The sequence below is a fragment of the Asparagus officinalis genome, chromosome 5 (genome assembly GCF_001876935.1).
Source record: "Asparagus officinalis chromosome 5, Aspof.V1, whole genome shotgun sequence".
Taxonomy (NCBI): domain Eukaryota; kingdom Viridiplantae; phylum Streptophyta; class Magnoliopsida; order Asparagales; family Asparagaceae; genus Asparagus; species Asparagus officinalis.
In genome coordinates, this window is record NC_033798.1 from 95,057,949 (window position 1) to 95,085,900 (window position 27,952).

Here is a 27,952-nt window from a genome sequence, read left to right on the forward strand (position 1 = left end):
ATCGTGGGTGTTATATTGGAACATCTTTATGGTCCAGATCACCCGCGACAGATAAGACATGACTACGTTCGAACGTCAGGGATCATGATGTTGATATAGTAAAATATCAAGAGCTTTTTTTTTTCCCCGCAACACACCTCGGCGACCGCATGCTAATTTCTATCCACATGAAGACTTGTATTCCTCAGGTTACAAACCAATTGAAACTCTTGCTCTGCGGATCATCCATAGTGCAAGCACGTAGTATTCCTCAGTGTAGAAGAGTACGATTATCTAAAGGTAAATCTAGCACAATATTCTCATTGGATCAATAGAGACTTTGTTCTGGTTGACAGCAAAATCAAACATAACCGAATAATTTATACTCTTGTATGTATGACTACAGAACCTGTACTTTTTTCTGTATTCATAACAAAATAGACGAGGAATAATAAGAAGAATGATAACTGAAGGAGAAAAAAAAGCACAATCAGCATCTAATTCTTATGCATTTCGAGAAATACAGACGACACGATACATGCAAACATAGCAGGGAAAGCAAAAGAACTGGCAGAATCATCGACCCAGGAAGGGGAAAAAAAAGAGTGATAATAGGTATTTGTTGAAAATTTCAAAATGATTCATTGATCAAAAGAAGGAAGGAAATAGAGCACAATTAGATGCTACTCTAGGAAAAACACCAAGGGTCGCCAGCCGGTAACTTTCTTTGAACCGTCCAGAAACATTCATCAAATTGTAAAATTTCCACTGTACAAACTTTTCTTTATCTTCATATCAATGATTTTACTGTTCTCTGCCCATTCAAATTTCAGAACAAGTCGACACTGCTCAAACTTGATATATTGTACCCGAGCTCAATATGGCAAATGCCCAAGTACAAATTTGAGGAGGAGGTTAGCAAATTGTCACGAAGCCGATCATCCCATATTCACCCAATATGAAATCACTTTGGCCCTTATAGAAGCTGCTCTTAGCCTGATATATATATAGAGAGAACCATCTTTCAACAAGTCAAACGACAGCAGCTGGGGACTCCTTGATGCTGGTCAAGTGGCTAAGCTCGACTTGCTGACGTTCTAGCCTTTTCAAAAACCCTAACGCATTGATGCTTCCAGCTATTGACAGGGTTTCATCCCTATTTAGACGTCTTCTTCCTATTCTCGATATAGCATGAGTAACGTCAGCTATTGAAGGGCGTTTCCTCGGAATCTTGTGTAAGCATCTGTGAGCTATATCAGCTAATTGCCTGATCTCTTCGATATTGCTCATGCATGATAGCTTGCTATCGATTATCTCATCCCAATCGGCCTTTCCCTCTCCTCCAATTGCCGCCTGAAAGAAATGAAGGATAGCATTCAAATGGGCAAGTGGTACCATTTAGTATGGGTTTTTTCGACATTGGTCCCATAAATCTTTCAAATTTTGAAGTTAGTCCCCCCAACTCCCATAAGTTGTTTCAAATAATCCCTCTAATTGCTACTTCTGCTGTTGAGTGGAGCGCCTAATTTCAAAATAGCTTAAGTATCGGGAGACCTGATAGCAGTTTCAATGATTTGAGGGATTCATTTCAAAATATGAAAGATTTTAAGGGACTAATATCGAAAAACCCCCAAAAGTTGTCAGCTATGACTAATTCTTGAATTCCTAGGAAGTATTATATAACAGAGCTCCCTTTATCATATACATCACGTGGAACTATTCAATACATTTGCGTGTCAGGAATAGTTATCTGAAATCCATTCCCATCTGCATGAAAGATGTTACTCGTATCTATTCAATATCACTTATAGTTAAAGACTTTAGCCGTTTAAAACACTAACCGCCGTTCTCATGGATACCTTAGACTATATTTAGAGATATGTACCATGAATGAAATAAGAACTTACGAGATTGATGTAATCCATCAGACCTTGCTGAGGATTTATGGATGTTAGAAGTTCAAATAATATTATGCCAAAGCTATATATGTCGCTCTTCTTTGTGTAATTGTTTGTTGACATGTAGTCAGGATCCATGTAGCCATACGTTCCCTTAAGACCCGAGTTTCTTCCATCATAAACCTCTTCTTTGGAAAGCCCAAAATCAGCTACCTGTTAAAGAACACCATGAAAAGCTTCACCGTGTTAAAGTGATATTGAGGAGAAACATTGAAAATCATAAAATAATAACGAAAAGTTCCAAATATTTATCTAGTTTAGTTTAAGAAATCATGTTGCTACCTGCCATATCCATGCTTGCAAATTTAGGTAGTGCAAAGTAATTAAGTGGTATTCTCTTTATTTGAAAATCATGTTATAGAGACAACAGATTTGAAAAACTGAGATTTCAGGTTTTATTTAATTTACTGAAGCATGGATTAAACTAGAGAATTTTTTATTAGCCGACAAAGATCAGGAATCTTTTGCAAACATCGAGCATGATGTCAGGATCTCTTAATTTCAATGATCGATCTTAGTACGTACACATGAAGTTAAAACTTCATTTTCTAAAAACTGGAAGAAAGATTAAGATGTGTTAACGCTCATTGCTTTTCACACTTCATTAAAATTACATTTCATGTTCAAAGTCAATATGCTGCTGAGATGATACGGTTACAAAAGGTCTCTGTTGTAGGTTTAAGAGGTAATTGAAGTTGTGAACAGTGAACAGGTTAGTAAGACGGTGGCATTTAACCAAACCTTAATAATTATTTACATACCATAAACAAAGAAACAAGTAGTAAATAGGTAAACTAATATTCCACGAGACTAGGGTAAAACATGTCCCTTATATGACATGCAAATGAAAAGGTTTGAATTTATCTTATCAAGTTTTTGAGTTTAGATGGGAGTGGGTAAATGCAAATATTGCAAAAGTGCTTTACCTTAGCCCTCATTGACTTGTCAAGAAGAATATTGGCAGATTTTAGATCCCGGTGAACAACGGGTGGAACTGCCTGTTTCAAGAAACATGACACACATGAGAACGAGAAAAAGATTAACAGTCTCTGATATAAAACCACAGTCATAATCATTACATACCCCATCGTGTAGGTATTCAATTCCATGTGAAACATCAAGTGCAATTTGCAGCCTTTGTTCCCAGCTTAAGTTTCGGGTATTATCGCCTACATCTCCACATGAGACAAACATTAATGCAGTCGCAATACATATTAAAACAGTATACGGAACAAAATATGAAAAAAATTCATGAACCATGCAATTTAACAGACTTTACAGATTCTGATGTTTAGAAAAAAAAAAAACTGTCTATGGAGCATATTTTCCTCTGCAGGCATAGAAGGTTATAACAACAAATAAAGGTTGAACAACAAAGAAAGTATAAGATGGAGTTATGTAAGACTGAAGTTTCCTGAAGAAAACTGATAAACCCATATTAAACGGTTACTATTTATGTCATAGTTTAAAATCAAACACTGAAAGAGGGTATCTACATTGTCTTATCTGGTCTCCAAATAGTAATGCCTTCTAGGGTCATATTATTACATATATGTAACTGGATATCCAGAATTTTCAATTATAGAATTATATGGATATAAACTTTTGGTGGCTTCCTAATTACATCGCTAGTTGCAATTTAAAGTTTTCCATCAAATTTTGCTTTCACTCACAAAATGAGAAGATTCAAATAACAAGATTTATTGAGAGGTTGTACACTACAATGACTTAAAAAAGGAGCTGATGCTTCTAAAGTACGTATCCGGCCAAACAGCAGAAATTGGAGTTCAAGATATACAAGCATCTCAAAACAAGATCATAGTATCACAGTTAAGGAAGCAATTTCATAGCTTGCAGGTTGCAACTTAATATATTTAAGCAAAACTTTTCCCTTTAAAATATGGACACAAACATGCGTTATCGACCAAAAACACACAAAAAAAGGATTATAACATAGACGACCTAGAGAGCCTTTAAAATATGGACACAAACATGCGTTATCGACCAAAAACACACAAAAAAAGGATTATAACATAGACGACCTAGAGAGAGAGAGAGAGAGAGAGAGAGAGAGAGACAATTTCATAGCTTGCAGGTTGCAACTTAATATATTTAAGCAAAACTTTTCCCTTTAAAATATGGACACAAACATGCGTTATCGACCAAAAACACACAAAAAAAGGATTATAACATAGACGACCTAGAGAGCCTTTAAAATATGGACACAAACATGCGTTATCGACCAAAAACACACAAAAAAAGGATTATAACATAGACGACCTAGAGAGCCTTTAAAATATGGACACAAACATGCGTTATCGACCAAAAACACACAAAAAAAGGATTATAACATAGACGACCTAGAGAGCCTTTAAAATATGGACACAAACATGCGTTATCGACCAAAAACACACAAAAAAAGGATTATAACATAGACGACCTAGAGAGAGAGAGAGAGAGAGAGAGAGAGAGAGAGAGATTTTGCTAGCAGGCTATAGGAGATATGAAAGAACTTACATTTTGACAAAGAGAAAATTAAGGATCTAGAGGACTGATGACACTTGAAACTCGAGGCAAAAGAGCATACTTACAGTTCTGTAATATCCTCAAGATGACTATAAATCGATAGATACCAATAGATAAACTAATGAAGTCCTCCGATAGGATTATAACATTGAATAATGTTTCACTCGCATTTTCATGTAATTATATTACCCAGAAAATGTTTATTTCTCCAAACTCGCTATTGAACATATGAAAAACATCAAAAGGACGACTTTTCCATATTAATGATGTAAATCAATGCATAACCTGATTACTGTAAACAGAATAGATGCAAAAGTTACTCTTTTGTAAGATAAAGTCAATGTGCATAAACTTTCTTTAATCGATAATGCAGATTTAAACTTTACCATACAATAGGCTAGCCAGACTTCCATTGCTCATGAACTCATAGATGAGCATGTGCTGGCCTTTATCCACACAGTATCCAACCAAATTCACAAGATTCCTATGGTGCAGTCTACTAAGCAACAAAACCTGCAGGACATAATGGAGTATGATATTATATACTAAGCGGAAACACAATTTCAACAGTCAACTGCATTTCATTATACAGCTGCAAGTGTCTTGTACAAACACCTTCCAATTTTTAAAAAAAGGTTTTTGCATATATACCCCTCACATCTTAATATTTGCAAAATTACCCCCTAATTCTCTCACATTGAGTTTTTCTACCCCTCTCACTTAACGATTTTAGTTTTTAAACAAAAAATCTTGCAAACGTACTGGAAATTATCAGTTTTTTTTACATTGTCCTATTGAGAAACCAATATTGTTAAGTTGGAAGGGCAGAAACATGAGAGAATTGGGGGTTAATTTTGCAAATACCAAGATTTGGTGGGTAATATTACAAATATGGAAGATTTGAGGGGTATATATACAAAAGCCCCTTAAAATCCCATCGGTTCAGAAAGATATCAATTGGCCATTTGCTAATTACTAACAGATCAGGGAGCCAAATCCTCAAACAACTTAACCAAACACGATCAACTTTATAACTTCAATAACCAAGCCTGCTTAGAGGTCCAACAATTCAAATGCTGTTGTCTACATATCAAAGTGTTTTGTTCATTATATCATGGGAACAAGAGAAACATCTTTTAGTCATCGACATATCAATTTATGTAGGATGAAATAAAGACTTCAATTACTGTTATAAAAGCAAAAAAATACAACCAAAAGTAGATTCATCACTGCATTTTGGTAAAAGTAAAACCTTGATGATCTATGCGTAGACTTTTACTTGGTTTCTTCTGAAAATATTCAAAAGCAAATATTTGCAATTGAAATTGAATTAGAGGCTCACTCTGTTCATTTTGATTGACAATACTTAGGAAGCCTAAAATTCTAAAGGTGAATAATTTGAGTTTCCTTATGTACGAATCTGGTGGGCTCAAAATAGATGACCAAAAGTACAAATTAAAATTGGACGGTCCATTATCTTCATGTTGGTTTACATGTTTTAAAAGTTATATGAAACAAAACATCAATGAATTTTGATGATTGTTTAACCACATATTAAATGATTGCAAAACTAATGGCGTCCCGACAATATAACCATAAAACAAGAATAAGCATGTTACAATTTCTAATTCTGAACAAAAAGAAATAGGTTAATGATCGTGTCATTACTTTTTTGCAGAACTGAAAAATTATAGCAGACATAGATATGCATTTCTATCAACTCATCATGTATGATTGTGATATGTTTCAAGTTTTCTATTCAGAGCATCATTCTGTGAGGAGTTACAGTTTAGCTCGATTAGTGAGCTTGTCACAACAAATGTAAGCACCTTGAGAAAGTTAAAGAATAGCAAATACTTTCCAAAGGCAGTATCCCTGAGGAAATAAAAAGATATTGCTTAGAGAATGTTAAGTTTGTAGACCCGAAAGTACCTCTGTTTGGAATTCTTTCTCCCCTTGCTTGGAATTATTTGCAAGCACCTTTACAGCTACTACTGCACTTGTAGGCATTATAGCTTTGTAGACTGGACCGAAAGATCCTTCTCCTAAAATAGTTGTAAAATTCTGTGTAGCTTTCTGAATGTCCCTAGATAAAGCAACAGGGTTTATTACCATCCATAATTAAATCACAAGGCAAATCCACTGACATAGATGTATTTTCACAGAGTTTGGGAAACAAAGGTATTCATGATATAAATATGTAACAAAAGCATCCTATGTCTAAGCGGATTAAAGAAAATCATAAGAACTTGAAGCATTGGCCAAGGAAAAGACTGATTTCATAGTACCACAATGCATCTAGTTTTACGTTGCATATGCAACTGAGGGAAGAAGCTCAACCCTGGAGTAACTGTTGATTTCAATACATTGTACGAAAATCCACAGCGAATATGTAAATTTTGTAGTTCATTTTAAACTATATATAGATTATGTAAATTGTGTTAAGTTCAATATCTATTGAGTCCATCCTAAAACTGAAAAACAAGCACGCAAAGGCCTGAGGATAAATTTTCTTTGCCTTTGTGCTCATAAACAATGTCAGAATACCCCTTTCTTAAGTGAAAAAGAGGCTACCTTTCATTATTGATTATCTCAACTTAACAGCTCAAATGGCAAAAACCCTATCCTCATAATTGTACTCTCTCTTCCAGCCAATACTCAAGACTTCTCAGCAAAATCCTTCTGAAATTTAATACTACTTCGTATTTTCAGTTCAAAGTACAGTATGCTTAAAGCCATCATCGATGTTTCTTCAAAGAATCAAAACAAGGACCACCTATAGGCTACTACTAAGTCGTTACTTTTGAACCACTTTCTGAAATCCCTAAACTTAAATTGAGATTGTTTCTCTGGTAAAACAGCATACTTCACTCAAATTCTAAGTAGTTATTTCAAATGAATTAAAAAAAAATCCTTATTAAACTTGTATGGTAATTTTACCATTCTACCATGACTTAGGAGCCAACATACTTGACTATTTTGGGGATTTTCCCATTTGGAATTATTAATCCCTCATTGCATAAAGTACGTTTGATTTTGCTAGGGCAGTGCACTTCTCAGGACTATAAGTAATAATAAGAAGAAGAGTGTAACTGGAAATTGGTAAATGCTATACTGAAAACTAATAAAGTACAAAAGGATCATATTTCACTCCTTGAACTTAAAGCAGAGTTCTCATCGAGGAAACTATAAGAATCAATTGGGGCACATTATAGAATAATGAGTTTAAAATCAGAGAAGAAGTCAAGGAAGAAAAAATAAGGTTGGAGACTGCATACTTGTACACATATCTTGGAATGCCTGATAAGGAATGAAGTAGATCTTTGCTTGGATTTCCTCTTCGACCCCAATAGTGGTTTTTCTTCCCAATATCATGTAAACCATGCCCAATCTCAGAAACTGCGATCGAAGCACTAGAATCAATACTTGCATCGATCCCATTTACACGAATGGGAAGAGTAGATGCACTCTCAACTGAACGATTTTGGACATGAGACCGCTTTCTATAAAACCTTATAGCAATAAATGCGCAAGATGCCACCAAGATTCCAACCGCAACACCGACAGAGACCCCAATAATGATTATGTTAGTTTGATTTGCCATTGCCTATGATATGTTGATAATGAGACAAACCAAACATCTTGAAGGCCTTCAGAAATGCCAAGTTTTCTGCCACAAGATCAATATCAACGTCAGATAAAGTGGCATGGTTCTATGTTTTCAAAATAAGTGGTAGTTAATGTATCTTTATGATATTGGTCGACTGAGAAATCAAACACAGGGTAGAAGAACATGAAAAAAGCTTACTCAATTGGAAAGGTAATAATATAGATAAAACCAACAGAAACTTGGTGAACTCCTAGAAGAAACATACACATATAGATGAAAGCAAGGCATTAAGCATTTAAAATTCCTTGCAACCACCAACTGAAATATGTTGTCGGTTAAAATTCCAAAGGGGGAAATATGAGTGGAAAATAATGGTAGGTCACTGTTGAATCTGTGATGGAGCACTTGTTAACTAACATTACCACCAAACGAAATATCTTTATGAGAGAGAAGATTTACAATTTTAAGTGATCTTTGTTAATGTGACCCGGTCAATTATTGACCAAACCAACCAAGGAATATTCCCTAGATATTATTGGGTTGTTAGCATAACTTCCTTAATATCTGTAGAAGAGGGATTTGTGGATGGTTAGAGGAAATTATGGAGGCTGATTCGATTTGGGGTGGAGGTGGTTACTGGAAAGCCTCTATAAAAGGAAGGGTTATCTCATTGTTGAGATACACAGAAAACCATAAAAGTTTTTATCCAGAACCTCAAATAAAAACCACCCTCTTTTATCCTTTTACTGGTATCAGAGCAATCAAAGATCCGTTCCCTTCTGTTTCCATAAGAAAAAAAACTAGTTTCACTCTTTTGTACGATAGAGAAAAGAGAGTATTCTGTTTCAATCAAAAACCGTGCTCAGCCACACTTCCACGTGAAGCTTTGGAAGTTGTTCTCTCATTTTTTTGTTTTTTTAAATTTTAATCTTTGCCCATCAATCATTTCGTACACTGCTAGTTTAATCTTTGGTGAACCTTGGTTTTTAATCATTTCGTACACTTCCACGTGAACCTTGGTTGTTTCGCTTCCCAAGTTTTTTTTATTATTTTAATCTTTCGTTCATTGTTCCTTGGTTTCATTTCTTCACTTTGACCGAGAAAATCACCTCCTGCTAGGTGTGTGTTGAGAGAAAGCTAGAGAGAGGGAAAAGGCTAGAGAGCAAGAGAGAGAAAGCTAGAGAGAGAAAAGGCTAGAGAGCTAGAGAGAAAGCTAGAGAAAGATTTTAAAAAACGCCAATTTTTTTTGTTCGGCCCCTCCATTTTTTGCAGTGACTCAAAGAAAATTTTTGTTCGGCCCCTCCAATTTTTTTTTTGTTGAAAAGGAGCCATTTCTAGCTTGAGGGAAAATTTGCTTTCCCCTTGCACAATTCAAAATCCACTTTCAATCAATTGGGGTTGTCCGAACAATTCTTCGCAAATTCTATCCGGTGCAATTCAACGACAGCAGCAGATTATCTCTAAATCCAGTCAGAACCGACTTCGACAAGTGCTTATCCATTCAACACCACTAGGTTACGATCTCGCTCGAATTGGAGTTTCCTTTCTCAACTCGAAACAATCAGGTTCTTTTAATTAATTAATTTATTTTATTTTTTTAACTTTATTCTATTTTTAGTATAATTGTCTATATACCAACCTTATACATATTTTAAAATTAAATTTTAATTTTAGTTCTCTACCGAATGGCTAGTAAACTAGTTCTATCAGAACTAGGAAAAATTAATAAATTTAATGACAATAATTATGATATGTGACATAAAAAAATAGGATATGCTCTTATTCATGATAATATCGACGATGTAATAGAAACCATTGCTCCAACCCTTACCGATAAATCTACACCTGAAGAAAAGAAAGAGTTTGAACAGTGAGTCGAAAGATAAAAAGGCAAAAAGTCTAATGCTCATGTTCATGGAAGATAACTTAATCAAAATTTTTAAAACTTATAAGACTTCCATAGATATGTGGAATGCTATAAAAGAAAAATACGACACCACCTCTGAAGCTAACATTCAACTCCCCTTGCATAAGTATAATTCTTATCGTATACAAGAGGGAGACAATATCACAGAACATATTAACAGAACATATTAACAAGATGATTGTCATGGCTAAGGACTTATCCACTGCTGGGATAGAAATCTCAGAAATAATGTAAGTGACAACCATTTTGAATAGTCTACCCCCTTCCCTTACTGTGGCTGCCATCACATTAATAATGAACCCTATCATTAAATATGTCACTGATCTTCCTATGCACCTAGCGATATAACATGACTTAATAGCCAGTAGGAAAGAACCAGAACTGAATATGGTGCAGCAAAAGTTAAATTATGTCCGCCAAAGATATAATGCTAGAAGCTATAAAAACTCTGGTCCTAGTAAACCACAACCGCAAGGACTGAAATCGCAACAGTTCAAGAGAAAGAAAATACTCCACGAAACCTACTACAATTATGAAAAGTTTGGGCATTTCAAGCCTAATTGCCCGCAAGGTGAAAAACAGGAGAATAAGGAAGGCTATAAGCATCCAGAATAAGGGGGTACTAGCAAAAGAGAATTCGTCGGTGTGACAGAATACAATACTCTGATGACGGATATAAGCTGTTGGTGGATCGACTCCGATGCGACTAGACATATCGCAAAGGATAAGAATGGAGCCACAGAATTCACCAAGCTAAAGAAAGGAGAACATATAATCTATATGGGAAATAATACCTATCTAGATGTAGAAGGTAATGGTTCGTATAGATTGAATATTAGGGACAATATTCTTGTCCTCAAAGATATGTTCTATGCACCAGAAATTCGGCGCAATCTGATCTATGTTCCCAGCTTAATGAAGAAATGACTGGGAGTTGGGTTCTACAATAATCGGGTTTCTGTAGGCAAAAATAATAAAATATATGCTATGAGAAAATATGTGTCCAAGCATGAATTATGCATTCTTCCAATAGTTTATAATAATTCTGATAATAAAATTTTGAATTTGAACTAATTGTCCTGTTATATTTTAGAGTCTGAATTGTCGCATTCTAGACTAGGAAATGGTAGTATTTCAAAAATAAAAGAAATTATAAAAATGAACTTACTTCCTGCACTATTGAATATTTAATTGCCACAATGTGAACATTGTTTAACTGGTAAAATGATTAGAAAATCTTTTATTGGCGGATAAAGAGCCAATGAACTTTTAAGGTTGATATACTCGGATATTTGTGGTCCCCTAAATATCAAAACTCATCGTAATAAAGAATATTTTATTACTTTTATGGATGATTATTTTAAGTTTGCACACGTTTATCTTATATTTAGAAAATTAGAAGCTCTTGACTGTTTTAAGAGATATAAGACAGAAGTTGAAAACCAACTTGGAGTGAAAATCAAAATTTTAAGAACTGATATAGGTAGGGAATATAACTCTAAATAATTTGAGAGTTAGTGTATTCAACATGGGATTAAAAAGCATACAACAATACCGTATACACTACAACAGAATGATGTTGTTGATAAAAAAACCAGAACATTACTGAATGTAGTTAGATGCATGTTGTCTCATTCTGGTCTCTCCAAAATTTTTTGGGGAGAAGCATTGTTAACTACAAACTATATTTTAAATAAAATTTTTACTAAATCAGTTGCATCTACACTTTATGAATTATAAAATGGAAGGAAACCTAATCTGAATCATCTCAGAAAGTGGGGATTTATAGCCCATGTTCTCATTCCGTATCAACTTAGAGATAAGTTGGATTTTAAAACAGTAAAGTAGTAGATTCATAGGATATTCAGAAAAGTCAAAAAGTTATAAGTTCTACAATAAAGAAAAATGGGCCATTAAAAACAGAGATGCTACATTTCTAGAGAACATAGAGGAAGAGGAACAAGTTCTAGAGGAAACAGAACCTCTAACTGTAATAGATGATGATTATTACGATGTTGTTTCTACTAATGATCCTGGTATTGTGAATAAACCTAACCTTAAAAATGATAAAATATCTATGGAAAATAATGTACCTCATCAACCGGTTGTAGGTAACAAAAGGCTAAAAATACAACCTTTATGGATGGATGATTACTATTTGTATTCATGTGAGCCATCCTATTTCTCGATAGATACAAATATAAAAGAACAAGATCAATTAATCTTCTCTGATGAGATGAAATCGCATGAATCAGCTTTATGGCTAGAATCCATGAGAGAAGAATTTGATTCTATAGAAAAGAATAAGGTATGAGAGTTATGTGATCTACCAGAAAATAGAAAAGCTATAGCCTATAGGATGCAAATGAGTGCTTAAAAAAATATATCATGTTGATGGATCTATTGATAAATTCAAAGCACGGTTAGTTACCAATGGTTACAACCAGAAGGTAGGAATAGATTTTCAGGAGATGTATTCTCCTGTAGCTAAATTTACATCCATTAGAATTATTTTGATTATTGTTGCATATCTTGATTTGGAGTTATTCCAAATAGATGTTAAAACTACATTTCTTAACGAAGAGTTGAAGGAAGCGATATATCATATATACAACCTGAAGATTTTCAGATGAAAGGACAGGAACATAAAATTTATAAATTAATAAAATCTCTATACGGTTTAAAACAGTCTTCTAGACAATAGTATCTTAAATTTCATGATGCGGTCACTAAACTTGATTTTATTCAAAATAAATTAGCTAATTGTGCATATGTCTTGAAAAATAAGAGCAAATTTACTATACTATCCTTATATGTGGACGATATATTGCATGTTGAAAATGACATAGAAATGTTGAATAAAATCAAGGCAGATCTCAGTTAAAAGTTTGAGATGAAAGACATGAGAGAGACATCATATATTCTTGGAATTCAAATAATTCGAGATAGAAAGTCTAGAATGCTGAGTTTAAACCAAGAAAAATATTTAAGATCAGTTCTTAAAAGGTTTGGAATGGAGAATTTCAATCCGACGCCAACTCTGTTGGTCAGCGAAAGAGATTATGTAAAGAGCAAAACCCTAGAGAGGGGTAAAAACCATTAGATGTTCCTTATGCTAAAGCAATTGGAAGCTTGATGTATGCAATGTTGTACACCAAGCCTGATATAGCTTATGCTGTAAGTCTAGTCAGTCGATATCAAAGTAATCCAGGACCAGCACATTGGGAAGCTGTTAAAAGGATTATGAAGTATATTAAAGGTACATTGACTCATAGATTAGTTTTTCAAGCAAATTCACTTGATCTCCTCGGTTACTCCGATGCTAATTTCGGAGGTGATAAATATGATGAAAATTCCACTTCGAGACACTTGTTCATATTTGGAGGAGGAGCTGTTTTTTGGAGTAGCAAGAAACAAGGGTGTGCTGCTAGATATACACAAGAAGCTGAATATATAGCTTGCAGTATGACAGTTACACATGTTGTCTGGATAAGACGATTTTTATTGATCTATATCTCAATTTGTTAGAAGGACCTATTAATATTTATTGTGATAATTAAGTAGCGATTAGCTTGATCAATAACGGTGCAAATAGCTCTAAAGGAAAACATATCGAGATCCAGTATCACTATATTCGAGATATTGTAGAAAAAGAGAAGTCAAAGTGACTTATATCCCCACTACAGACATGATTATTGATCCTTTGACAAAAGGAATACCAGTAAAATCTTTCATCAAACATGTAAGTTTGATGGGACTTAGAAATAAATAAGTTCAAGTAAAATTTTATGAATAATGAAATAAGAGTTACTCTCTATGAATAGTGAGAGTAATGGTAAGAAGAAACATCTGATCTCACGAATAGTGAAAGGCATACCACTTGGTTAATTTGGTCAAGTGGGAGATGTTAATATGACCCGGTCAATTATTGACCAAACCAACCAAGGAATATTCCCTAGATATTATTGGGTTATTAGCATAACTTCCTTAGTATCTGTAGAAGAGGGATTCGTGGATGGTTAGAGGAAATTATGGAGGCTAATTCGATTTGGGATGGAGGTGGTTACTGGAAAGCCTATATAAAAGGAAGGATTATCTCATTGTTGAGATACACAGAAAACCATAAAAGTTTCTATTCGGAACCCTAAATCAAAACCACCCTCTTTTATCCTTTTAATCTTAAGAGCCACGACATATAGCGTTTTACTTATATTTTTGACTGAAAACATCTTTATTTAACAGATGGTTTATATTTTTAAGAATCTCACCTTTCATTTTATCCATTTTATGAGAGGCTGTATGCTTTATTATAACTCTATTCACACTTCCACAGACTCTTTTTGCCATTAAGTAGTTAACATGCACATATGATCGTTCCCACCCTTCTAGTCGAGTAAATCAATGGACATAGTATGTTGTGTTTTTGTTCTCTCGTTTTGTATTATAATTTACTATTTCTTTGGTCACTCCTATTACATTGTTCTTCATAGATTTGAGTTGCTTTTGGTGCATAACAAAAAAATCAAGCCATAGAAATGGACTATGCTAACATGATAAATGTGAAAAAAATGGGAACAATTATAAATAACCGTAGTAGAAGTAAGAAGGGCAAGGGGAATGAATATGAAAAGACATATGGAAATTTATCTACTGGTAGCCCATAAAAACAGAGAAATCCAGTTTATGGCCAACTTAGCTGGATACAACTGGACAAAAGGTAACTCCTAACATATTGCTCACGATACAAAATACTATTCTACATTTTGAGTCATAAGTACATGTTTAAGCACATATAAGGGTATGTGGAATGCTAACAGTAGAACACTTATTCTACCTGTTTGTGCCATGTGTGCATGTTTTTCATGATATATAAGGGCACACTATTTACATGAATAGTGGAAGCGAATGCTGAATTTGTAACACACTTCTACCTCAAGAGATCTTCTTGAAGTCAGTTTTATTAAGCTATAGAAGAGAAAACCTAGATCTTGATAGTGTAAAGACAATAATATAAGCCTTCCCTCGCCAATTATCATGATCCAAATTGTAATAGCCAGAAAAATATAAATAAATAAACAAATAAATAAAATAATTATAATATCTTATGACAGAGATTTTCTCCACCGCTTTACCAAGTCGGTAAAATTTCACCGCCTCCTAACAGTATTTAAGGGAGGAAAAGGTGAGAAATTCGGGTAAAAAAAAGGGAAGAAGAAGAAGAATAAGAGGAAGGTGACAGTGAAAAAAAGGGGAATCTAAGGTAATTTATTTTCTATTCTCTTTTATCTGATTAGTTTCTAATAGGATAGTGATTATGATGAACAAGTTCAGTTTTTGAAATACCTATTAAGATTTTATGGAAAGAGAGAGTACTAACCCTAGATCCGGCGGTTCTTATCGTCGACGGCTCATCATCCCCGATGATCCTACCCCTATGGTGAGAGAGAGAGAGAGATGTTCTGATGCCCAACCGAAAAAAAAACAAAAGAAAAAGAAAACTTACCTAGCTGTCGGCGTTGAGGAGGGCTCGCCCTCGGGTGGCCGCTCCGACAACGGAGCTTGAGCAGCTGCGCCAACTTAGCATCGCAGAGGAGGAAAAGAGAGAAGGAGAGAGAGAGAGGAGGAGAAGTAGAAAGAAACAGAAAAAAATGAATAATGAGGAGAAAAGTAACGGGAAGAAGAAGAGACAAAGGAGAGAGGAAATGGAAAAATTTTAGTTATATAGCAAAATTATTTTGGGGCCATTGTTATTTACTTTGTTTACAAATAAGTCCAATTTGCAGATAAAGATATCACTTTTGGGCTGGATTAATTACTCATAATCTCCAATTTGCAGATAAAGATATCACTTTTGGGCTGGATTAATTACTCATAATCCCCTACCTCATCATAAGTTAGAAATAAATCTATATCTACCACTTTTGGGCTGGATTAATTACTCATAATCCCCTACCTCATCATAAGTTAGAAATAAATCTATATCTACCATATTTAGGGATTTTAAACTGTTAAGGATTATATTTGAAATTATTAAGGTCTAGATTATGAATTGATTTACCTATAATATATGTTTGTCCTGAATTAATAATTCGTTCTATATCTTATATTATAGGATCTGGTTGATATTAGGAGGATAATATTTTGGGAAAGTCATGTCCACTTAAGGTGAGTTTATTTCTCACTAGTATTTTATAATATAAAATTACATGAATATTATATTTGATTCATCTTGTAATCGAAAAATAATATATCATTTTCATGTATATAAAGATTTGATCTACCTTTGTTGTGGCGTAAACCATAAATATGATATTGTTTCGTACAAGATATGAAAAATCAATTTGATTTTATACGAACTATGAAAAGCGAATTGGCTCTCATGCAGTTTTAACTAATTGTAGGCATTGCTTTATCTAAAAGTTTTAATGAAGTATTTTGAACATATTTCAACGGTTTAACGGATTTAAAGATTTTCTGTGACTTGGTATTGATTAAAAAAAATTCGTAAACTGTCTTAACTGGGATAAGAAGTTTTACCTTGTCAACTTCATTTGAAAATATCTGTAAATTCTGAGATGCAAAGTATTACTTATTGGACATGTGATCTCGATGTTTTCAAACCCTCAAATAGTCCACTATGGATTATTTCTACCTGTCATATGGTGAATGCACCTTTATTTGGTCCCTCTGTGTTAACCCTTCTGTATTGGGCCTTCTGAAATTTATTCTGACCCCTCTGTATTTGGTCAGTAACCTATGAGAGTGTTAGGTGCATTCGATTCCCGGGAATTATCTGTCATGTGATGCGTTTTACACATCCCCTTGCTACTAGGCTATAATTCGTAGCCTTAGTGTGATCTATGAGGTGATTTTTACATTCATGAATAACTCATCGAGAATTAAAATTTCTGATAATTGACTGTGAAGTTAAGAAAACAAAAATTCTCGGGTTTTGTACAAATTAGTGGTTCTTTTCCTTCTTAATGTTTACCTTGATTCAAAAAGGGCTTGATTCTAAGAATCTTCACAGTATATTCAGTTGCACATAAGAAAAAAATTATAATTGTTGCATTCTTTCTTGAAGACGATAATATTATGATGTTTGGATCGTATTTTACTATCTTTGAATTTCTCATGCAAAACTTATAATTCGTTGTTTCTGAGAATTATGCTTATTACTATTTTGTTAGTTATCTAGGAACTCTAGTGGGAAATATTCTCACTGAGCGCTAGCTCATCCCGTTGTTTTTAAATTTTTTTTCCAGATCCGACGTAGCTTCATACTAGCCGAACTTTTGGGTTAGGGCCTTTGGCTAAGAGGCGTTATATGGAGAGTCTCTCCTTTTGATGTTACTTTCAGCACAATTTGTTTTGTTTTGTAAAAAAATGTTTATAACGGTGAGCTTGTGGGTTGTAAGTACCGATTATATACATATATATATATATATATATTTGTTCTGATTTCTATCATCAGCATGTTTATAAACATTTTGAGATAAACTATGTGATGTGAAGTGTCAGGCTTGACCCGTGCAAAAGACTTGTCTCGTGCACGGGTCGCTGCTGTCGCGCACCCCGCATTTACAAATTTCTGCTGTAATTTTGGGGCGTGACAGTAAGATGGTATCAGAGCCTAGGTTTCGACGGTAAAAGCCTTGTAGGGCACGTTAGCATAGTGTATATGCGCTAGATGAGTGTTATCGTATGGATCAACTATGTGATATATATGCATGTATACATATGTATATACATGTATGCATAGAAATATTTTATAGTAAAGCCTTTTAGGTTTGTTAAGTAGTGCTTAGATGATTATTCTATTTCACTTTGTCCTTTTTCTTCAGTGTGCTGATGGATGGTTCCCTTTTTTGTAGGATGGCAAGAACCAATTCATCTTCCAGTTCATCATCTATCCCGTCCAGCTCTATAATTTATGTAGATAGCTCCTGGGAACCCAGCTTAAGAGACTGAGGATATACTTCTGATGAAACTGACCCAAGATTGATAGTAACTAACCATATGACCCCAAACTCATCGGAGATCGAGCCTGTAGAAGTTATTATGATAGATTCATCAGAATATGTCGTTGATCATGCTGAGGATGAGGATATAGCAGTAGAAGTTATTCCAGTTGATTCATCACCTTCAGAAATCATTATAATTTCATCCGACCCCTCTGATATGGAGTTCCTTGTAGCCCAGGTTCCTAGTGACGACTAAGGACTTGTCCCCTCAGAGGATGAGTCGAATACCCTGGGGATTGGTCCAGACCTCGATCTGGAAGAATGGGGGATTTCTGGCATTGATCCTGACCCCATGTCAGACTCCGACCATAGCCAGGACACAGAAGAGACTGAACCGACCGAGGAGTCTAGCTCTAGCAGCTCCTCTTCTTCGAGGAAATAGAGTATAATTGTTAGGACAATTTTGTAATATCAGTATATGAGTTTTCGTAGTCACTCTTTTGGTATATGTAGGATAGGATATTTTGGTAGAAAATATGTATACATATGTAAACTCATATATTCAGATATGTGTATGAACTAAAAAGTTAAATATTAATAATATACTTTTGGTTTGTAAATACTGATTTGTGATATTATGTTGAGTAATGATTGAGTTCATAATTACTTAATTTGCATATATGTAACTGACTTAGAAATTATTTCTTGTATAATAGTTGACCCAAATATTTTATTATTTATAGGAAGATATGGTTTTAGGTAATGAGCAAACCCCTTCTAACGGAGATAGGGATTTAAATCAGATGATAGGTGAAATGATGAGATCTAGAATTGCGCGTGCATCCACCTCGGGGAACTCAATAGACAACTATGCATTAATGGATCTGCTGCAAGCGGTGATACCTGTAGTCACTAGACAATAAGATCAAATCGATCGTAATCGGACGAATGGTCAAAACGAGGAGCACTCAAAATTAAGAAGTGGCATGGGAGAATTCAAGAAACTATCTCTACCTAGTTTTGAGGGAACAACTGATCCTATGATTGCTGAGCACTGGATCACAGAAATAAAAAAGGTCTTCACATACATAAGATGCCCTAAAGAGAAAAATATGGATTATGCAGTATACATGTTAAAAGACCGTGCTTCCGGGTGGTGGCAAATGCAGGTCAGAACCTTGGGTGAGAAAGCATACAAGATATCATGAGAGGAGTTTAAAAGATTTTTTATGAAAAGTATTTTCCTTCAACTGTTCGCAAACAAAAAGAACAAGAGTTTCGAAAATTGGAGCAATGTGATAAGACATTAGCTGAATATGAAGAAGAGTATTTATTTATCAAAATTTGCCACTCACTTGTTGGGTAAGGAGGAGGATAGAGCACGTCGCTTCGAAGAAGTGCTTCGACTGGACATTCGAAAGGCGATCAGTGCATTTGAACTTTCTACATATGGAGAAGTATTAAAAAATGCCTTATTAGTTGAAAAAAATAAAATTGATACAAAGCCAAAGAATGAGACGAGCAGCTCCTACCCAAAGAAACGGTTCTGGAAGGATAATCGCGGTGGAAGAAATAAGAATTGGAAAAACAAAAAGTAAAATTTTGGACGCAGAGAGGAGCAATTTCCTAACCAGAAAACTTTGAGATGTGATGTTTGTCATAAACCTGGGCATGAAGCGAAAAACTGTCAGAGAAATACTGGAGTTTGTTTAAGATGTGGTTAGAAGGATCACAAAATAGCAAATTGCCCCCTACAACAACCATCTAAGAATACTTTCCAGACTGGCCAACCCAGTGGTGGTAACAAGCATCCTCAAACCAAGGCCCGAATTTATTCTCTGACTGAGAAGCAGAAGCAAACAAAGATGTGGTGACAGGTACACTAACTTTTGCGTCGATTCATGCTCGAGTACTATTTGATTCTGGTGCATCGCATTCCTTTATTGCTGCACAGTTTGTTAAGCGAGTACTATTTGATTCTGGTGCATCGCATTCCTTTATTGCTGCACAGTTTGTTAAGAGAAACAAATTATCATGTGATACCCTACAACGGTGCATCGCATTCCTTTATTGCTGCACAGTTTGTTAAGAGAAACAAATTATCATGTGATACCCTACAATAAGAATTGCTTGTTAGTACACCCGGGGGTAGCATATTAGTATCAAATCAAGGTTATAGGGGTAAAATTTATACTCTCGACAAGGAACTCCCCGTAAAATTAATGATGCTAGAAATACATGATTTCGATATCATATTGGGGATGTATTAGTTATCATTAAATCATGTTTCTATTTTATGTCGAGAAAAGAAAGTAGTATTTAGATTTCCTAACCAACCAGAATTTTGTTTTGAGGACGAAAAGTCTCAAGAACCCTTAAAAATCATCTCAGCCCTTAAAACACATCGAGCGCTGAGGAGTGGATGTATGTGTTATTTGGCTTCAGTTGAGATGGTTGATGATGAAAAACCAAGCTTGGAAGAAATACCAATTGTCCGAGAATTTCCAGAAGTATTTGCCCCCAGATAGAGAGGTTGAATTTTTAATTGACCTAGTACCTGGTATGAGTCCTATTTCTAAGGCTCCTTATCGAATGACACCTACTGAATTGAGAGAACTCAAGATACAACTGCAAGAACTTTTAGATAAAGGCTTCATTCGGCCGAGTGTGTCACCCTGGGGTGCACCAGTGTTATTTGTGAAGAAGAAAGATGGAAGTATGAGATTGTATATTGACTTCCGTGAGTTGAATAAGGTAACCATTCGGAACAAGTACCCATTACCAAGAATTGATGATCTATTCGATCAACTGCAAGGAGCTCAAGTATTTTTCAAAATTGATCTTCATTCTGGTTACTATCAATTAAAAATCAAGCCAGAAGATGTGCAAAAAACTGCATTTCGAACCCGCTATGGTCATTATGAATTTTTAGTTTTACCATTCGGGCTCACAAATACACCTGCAACATTTATGAATCTTATGAACAGAGTATTTAAACCTTTCTTGGATTGGTTTGTTGTGGTATTTATTGACGATATTCTGATATATTCAAAGAGTAATAAAGAACATGAAGAACAATTGAGACAGGTGTTGCACACATTAAAGAGAGAACAACTATATGCAAAACTTAAGAAATGTGAATTTTGGTTGGAGAAGGTAGCATTTCTTGGGCATGTCATCTCTAAGGAAGGGATTTCTGTGGACCCTGAAAAAGTAAAAGCTATTGTTAAATGAGACAGTCCGACTACTGTAACAGAGATCCGTATTTTTCTTGGTATGGCTGGCTACTATAAAAAATTTGTGGAAGGATTCTCCCGTATTGCTTCACCTCTAACTCGTCTTACTCAGAAGGGAGTTAAATTTATTTGGTCAGAAGAATGTGAGAAAAGCTTTTAAGAATTAAAAAGTCGATTAGTGTATGCTCCAATACTTGCATTACCCAATCGGGAGACAGGCTTTGCTATCTATAGTGATGCCTCTAGAAGAGGATTGGGATGTGTACTTATGCAAAATGGAAAAATCATAGCATATGCTTCAAGACAGTTAAAGCCTTATGAACAAAACTATCCTACTCATGATCTTGAGTTAGCGATAGTAGTGTTTGCTCTCAAAATTTGGAGACATTATTTATATGGAATACATTGTGAAATATATATTGACCACAAGAGTTTGAAATATATATTTACCCAGAAGGAGTTGAATTTACGGCAAAGAAGATGGTTGGAACAAGAGTTTGAAATATATATTTACCCAGAAGGAGTTGAATTTACGGCAAAGAAGATGGTTGGAACTTCTGAAAGATTATGATATGACCATCATGAATTTACGGCAAAGAAGATGGTTGGAACTTCTGAAAGATTATGATATGACCATCAATTATCACCCTGACAAGGCAAATGTTGTTGCTGATGCCTTGAGCCGCAAGAATTCATGCAATTTAGTTTGCCTAATTACTTCTCAAAGAAAAATATTAGAGGACTTGGATTGTACTGGAATTAAAATTAGAGTCTACCAAATTGGAGTTAAATTAGCAAATATGATAATACAACCTTCTTTGCTAGATGAAGTTAAAGCAAACAAGCAGAATGATCCTCAACTATTGAAGATAAAGAAGGATGTGGAAAAAGGCACTCGAGGAGAATTTAAGATACATAAAGATGGATCATTGAGGTTTGGAACTAGAGTTTGTGTGTCTAACATACCAGAGATAAAGAAAAGATTCTAAAAGAGGCATATCACTCTCTGTATACTATGCATCCTGGATCAACAAAAATGTATAAAGACCTCAAGGAAATATATTGGTGGAATAATATGAAGAAGAAAATTACCACCTATGTTGCAGAATGTTTCACTTGCCAACAAGTAAAGGCTGAGCACCAAAGACCAGCTGGATTAGTCCATAACTTAGACACACCAATGGAAAAATGGGAAAAGATCACCATGGATTTTGTCACTGGCCTTCCGAAATCTTTGAGAAAGAATGATGTAATATGGGTAACTGTGGACTAGTTGACAAAGTCGGCACACTTTTTACCTATCAATATGAAATTCTCATGAGAAAAGCTGACTAAAATATACATTAATGAGATAGTGAGATTGTATGGTGTACCAATATCAATAGTTTCTGACCGAGGTCCTCGGTTTACATCAGAATACTGGAAAAATATGCATAGAGCTCTGCAGACTAAACTAAATTTCAGCTTAGCTTACCATCCACAAATAGATGGCCAATCAGAACGAACAATTCAAACACTGGAAGATATGTTGAGATGTTGTGTACTGGAAATGAAAGGGTCGTGGGAAGATTATCTGCTTTTGGTCGAGTTTGCATACAATAACAGTTATCAAGCTAGCATTCAGATGACACCATATGAACTTCTTTATGGAAGGAAGTGCAGGTCTCTTATTCATTGGGATGATGTTGGAGAAAGGAAACTTCTTGAACCAGAATTGGTACAAGCAATTGATAAAATTTAATTAGTTCGAGAACATATTCGCACAGCATAAAGTCGTCAGAAGAGTTATGCTGACCAAAGAAGAAGAGAATTGGAGTTCCAGGTGGACGATTATGTTTTCTTAAAGGTTTTGCCTACCCGAGGAGTGAAAAGATTCGGCATTCAAGGGAATATAAGCTCGAGATTTATCGGTCCTTTTGAAATTCTGGAACGTATTGATCCAGTAACGTACAGACTAGCATTACCACCAGCCCTGTCTGGAGTACACGATGTATTTCACATATCGATGCTTCGAAAGTTCATCTGAGATCCAAATGAGATCGTTAAGTTGTCTCCAGTGGAGCTCAAGCCAGATTTAACCTATGAGGAAAGACCAGAATGTATTGTGGATTTTAAAGAACAAGTACTTAGACACCGAATAATCAAATATGTGAAAGATCAGTGGAAGAATCATTCTGAAAGAGAAGCTACTTGGAAGACTGAGGATTCTATGCGAGAGATATACAGAACTCTTTCGAAATATAGGTATGTTAAGTTTCGAGGACGAAACTTTTTATTAGGTGGGGAGAGTGTAATAGCAAGAAAAATATAAATAAATAAACAAATAAATAAAATAATTATAATATCTTGTGGCAGAGATTTTCTCCACCGCATTATCAAGTCGGTAAAATTTCACCGCCTCCCAACAGTATTTAAGGGAGGAAAAGGTGAAAAATTCGGGTAAAAAAAGGGAAGAAGTAGAAGAAGAAGAGGAATGTGACAGTGAAAAAAAAGGGAATCTAAGGTAATTTATTTTCTATTCTCTTTTATCTAATTAGTTTCTAATAGGATAGTGATTATGATGAACAAGTTCGATTTTTGAAATACCTATTAAGATTTTATGAAAAGAGAGAGAGTACTAACCCTAGATCCGGCGGTTCTTATCGTCGGCGGCTCTTCATCGCCTACGATCCTACCTCCATGGTGAGAGAGAAAGAGATAGATGCTCTGATGCCAGACCAAAAAAAATGAAAAAAAGAAAACTTACTTGACCGTCGGCGTTGAGGAGGGCTCACCCTCGGGTGGTCCCTCCGGCGGCGGAGCTTGAGCAGCCGCGCCAACTTGACGCCGCAAAGGAGGAAAAGAGAGAAGGAGAGAGGGGGAGAGAGAGAGAGAGAGGAAGAGAAGAAGAAAGAAACAGAAAAAAAATGAATGATGAGGAGAGAAGTAACGGGAAGAAGAAGAGATAAAGGAGAGAGGAAATGGGAAAATTTTAGTTATATAGCAAAATTATTTTGGGACCCTTGTTATTTGCTTTGTTTACAAATATGTCCAATTTGCAGATAAAGATATCACTTTTGGGCTGGATTAATTACTCATAATCCCCTACCTCATCATAAGTTAGAAATAAATCTATATCTACCCTATTTAGGGATTTTAAACTGTTAGGGATTATATTTAAAATTATTAGGCTCTAGATTATGAATTGATGTACCTATAATATATATTTGTTCTGAATTAATAATTAGTTCTATATCTTATATTATAGGATCTGGTTGATATTCAGGAGGATAATATTTTGGGAAAGTCGTGTCCACTTAAGGTGAGTTCATTTCTCACTAGTATTTTATAATATAAAATTGCATGAATATTATATTTGATTTATCTTGTAATCGAAAAATAATATATCATTTTCATGTATATAAAGATTTGATCTACCTTTGTTGTGGCGTAAACCATAAATATGATATTGTTTCGTACAAGATATGAAAAATCAATTTGATTTTATACGAACTATGAAAAGCGAATTGGCTCTCATGCAGTTTCAACAATTGTAAGCATTGCTTTATCTAAAAGTTTTGATGAAGTATTTTGAACATATTTCAACTGTTTAACGGATTCAAAGATTTTCTGTGATTTGGTATCTGATTAAAAAAAAAATCGTAAACTGTCTTAACTGGGATAAGAAGTTTTATCTTGTCAACTTCATTTGAAAATATCTGTAAATTCTGAGATGCAAAATATTACTTATTGGACATGTGATCTCGATGTTTTTAAACCCTCAAATAGTCCACTATAAATTATTTCTACCTGCCATATGGTGAATGCACATTTATTTGGCCCCTCTGTGTTAGCCCTTCTGTATTGGCCATTCTGAAATTTATTCTGACCCCTCTGTATTTGGCCAGTAACCTATGATAGTGTTAGGTGCATTCAATTCTCGGGAATTATCTGTCATGTGATGCGTTTTACGCATCCCCTTGCTACTGAGCTATAATTCGTAGTCTTAGTGTGACCTATGAGGTGACTTTTACATTCATGAATAACTCATCGAGAATTAAGGTTCTGATAATTGACTGTGAAATTGAGAAAATAAAAATTCTCTGGTTTTGTACAAATTAGTGGTTCTTTTCCTTCTTAATGTTTACCTTGATTCAAAAAGGGTTTGATTCCAAGAAACCCCATAGTATATTCAGTTGCACATAAGAAAGAAAATATAATTGTTGCATTCTTTCTTGAAGACGATAATATTATGATATTTGGATCGTATTTTACTATCTTTGAATTTCTCATGCAAAACTTATAATTCGTTATTTCTGAGAATTATGCTTATTACTATTTTGTTTTGAATTTCTCATGCAAAACTTATAATTCGTTATTTCTGAGAATTATGCTTATTACTATTTTGTTAGTTATCTAGGAACTCTAGTGGGAAATGTACTATTTTGTTAGTTATCTAGGAACTCTAGTGGGAAATGTTCTCACTGAGCGCTAGCTCACCCCGTTGCTTTTAATTTTTCTTCAGATCCGACGTAGCTTCATACTAGCTGAACTTTTGGGTTAGGGCTTTTGGCTAAGAGGCGTTATATGGAGAGCCTCTCCTTTTGATGTTACTTTCAACACAATTTGTTTTGTTTTGTAAAAAAATGCTTATAACGGTGAGCTTGTGGGCTGTAAGTACCGATTATATACATATATATAGTTGCTCTGATTTCTATCATCAGCAGGTTTATAAACATTTTGAGATAAACTATGTGATGTGAAGTGTCAAACTTGACTCGTGCATAAGACTTGTCTCGTGCACGAGTCGCTGCTATCACGCACCCCGCATTTACAAATTTTCGCTGTAATTTCGGGGCGTGACACAAATTGTCCCTTCGTCTTCAAGTCGAGTGAACTAAATAAGGGACCTTGTACCAATTCCATCCAAAATTCTACCATAGTGCAATTAACAACAAGGACAACCCAGTTCCCAGAATCACAGAAAATGCTACCCTTAAAAATTGTGTTTGTTTACAATTTTTAGTTAGTGAGGGGAAAGGATGGGAGGGCTGAAAAGCACATTTTCTCAACTTTCTTAACCCCTCAAAAGTGGACGGATCGAGAGGGGAGGGATTGAGTTTTAAATGATAGTTTCTAAAGATTCCAAGATTATCTGTATACTTAAGTCATATTTGTCATGTAGTTCCCCTCCCTTTCTATTCTCTACTCTAAGGGAGTGTTTGATTCAATAGTGGGCAAGTGAGCAAGAATATGATTAGGAATCCCATATTTTTTATGGATTCCTAGCTAATCCATAAAAATTTTTAAGACAATTTTATGTTGTCATGGAATTCTTTTTTTTCATTTCTATATTTGTTTCATAACATGAAAAAATAGAATCCAACTTTATAGAAACTCTCCAATTCCTATTTCTTTTGGTTGGTTTGGAATGAGAATAGGATTTGGTCTCATAATAATATAAGGTTTGAGAAGAAACATATTCCGAAAAAAGAGAGGAAGAATAGTACAAATGCGTCAGTTTTCTGCCCTAAATCCACCCAAATCATTAGGATTTGGGTTTCTATAAAATCAGCATACTTTTTCAACTTTATAGATTCTAAAATCTATAAATTTTTGGGGAACCAAACTCAAGAATAGGATTCATAAAAAATCCTTTATTTACAATTTTACCATTGTCAGACCCAAATCCTATTCCTTTTCCATAAGAATGGTGAAACAAACAGCCCCTAAACAAACACAAATCATGATTTGTGTACCCCTCTCTTCCCCTAGTCGTCATATTTGTCATGTAGTTCCCCTACCCTGCCCTCTTTCGCACCCAAACCCACCAGAATCAGCTAGTCTGAGTTCCAGCAAGCCTCTACTTAGTCAAAATTACATATTAACACAAATATATAATTCATTTGTGATCCACATATAAAAAATTCAACATCGGTGCATAACAATGAACCCATAAAAAAAATCCCAATTACTGCAACCAAAATTTACAACCGGGGTTTTCCCAAACCCCTTAGATCAACATGACCCACAACCCCAAACCGGCAAAAAGAACAACAAAACCACCAAAAGAGATCCACAAACAACAATTCCCTCAGCAAGAAACCACAAAATCAGCAGGAGATCAGTCAGTTTCAAGTTCAAACGGATACCTCTTTTGCAAGGGGGAGGCTATTGAAATCCGAAATCATCAGCTGCATCGGCTCCTAATTTCTTGTTGATGTTGTTTTTTGCAGGAATTGCTCTTGTCTTTTCAGTGAAAGAGAGGGAATGTGATGAGCTCCGTAGCAGACACATGGAGAGAAAAAGGAAACAAAGACCAAATAAGAAACGCTGAAAGAAAGAGAATTTTTTAACGCGGAATTTTTTTTTTCCCCCTCCTCCCTTAATAATGCGAAGGGGATTGGTTGGACTCGGTCCAGGCTGAGGAGGTCGTCAATTACAAGCGTCTTTATTAGGGGTCGTAATTATTTTATCTTTTCCTTTTTCTTTTGGTACCCCGGCCTCTTTGATATAGTTCATGCTTCCATAAAACAAGTGCATTAGGAGTGAGAGAATTTTAAGGGAGGTGAAACATTTGGGGGTCCAATACAAAATATGAAAGATATGGGGGGACTATTTCTATATGAAAGATTTAGAGGACTAGTTTCAAATACGAAATATGTGGAGAACTAGTTTCAAATAAGAAAGATATGAAGATTATTTTAAAAAGGAAAGATTTGGGAAGTAAATTTTAAATATGAAAAGTTAGGGACTAGTTTCAAATATGAAAA

At 34.9% G+C, this 27,952-nt stretch overlaps 1 protein-coding gene across 2 annotated transcripts; it reads right to left on the reverse strand.

The window, feature by feature from the left end:
- On the reverse strand, positions 418 to 27,610 carry LOC109840244 (calcium/calmodulin-regulated receptor-like kinase 2). Of its 2 annotated transcripts, none has more exons than XM_020408813.1 (8): positions 27,332 to 27,610; positions 7,742 to 8,133; positions 6,396 to 6,549; positions 4,850 to 4,976; positions 3,021 to 3,112; positions 2,864 to 2,935; positions 1,887 to 2,090; positions 418 to 1,332 (listed from the first exon to the last, which is right to left on the reverse strand). In XM_020408813.1, exons 2-8 carry the CDS (start codon positions 8,065 to 8,067, stop codon positions 1,012 to 1,014), a joined length of 1,296 nt encoding a protein of 431 aa, XP_020264402.1. In that variant the 5' UTR covers positions 8,068 to 8,133; positions 27,332 to 27,610; the 3' UTR covers positions 418 to 1,011. The 2 variants fall into 2 exon arrangements, with proteins under 2 accessions (XP_020264402.1, XP_020264403.1); XM_020408814.1 differs by having other exon boundaries at positions 3,021 to 3,106; positions 27,332 to 27,609.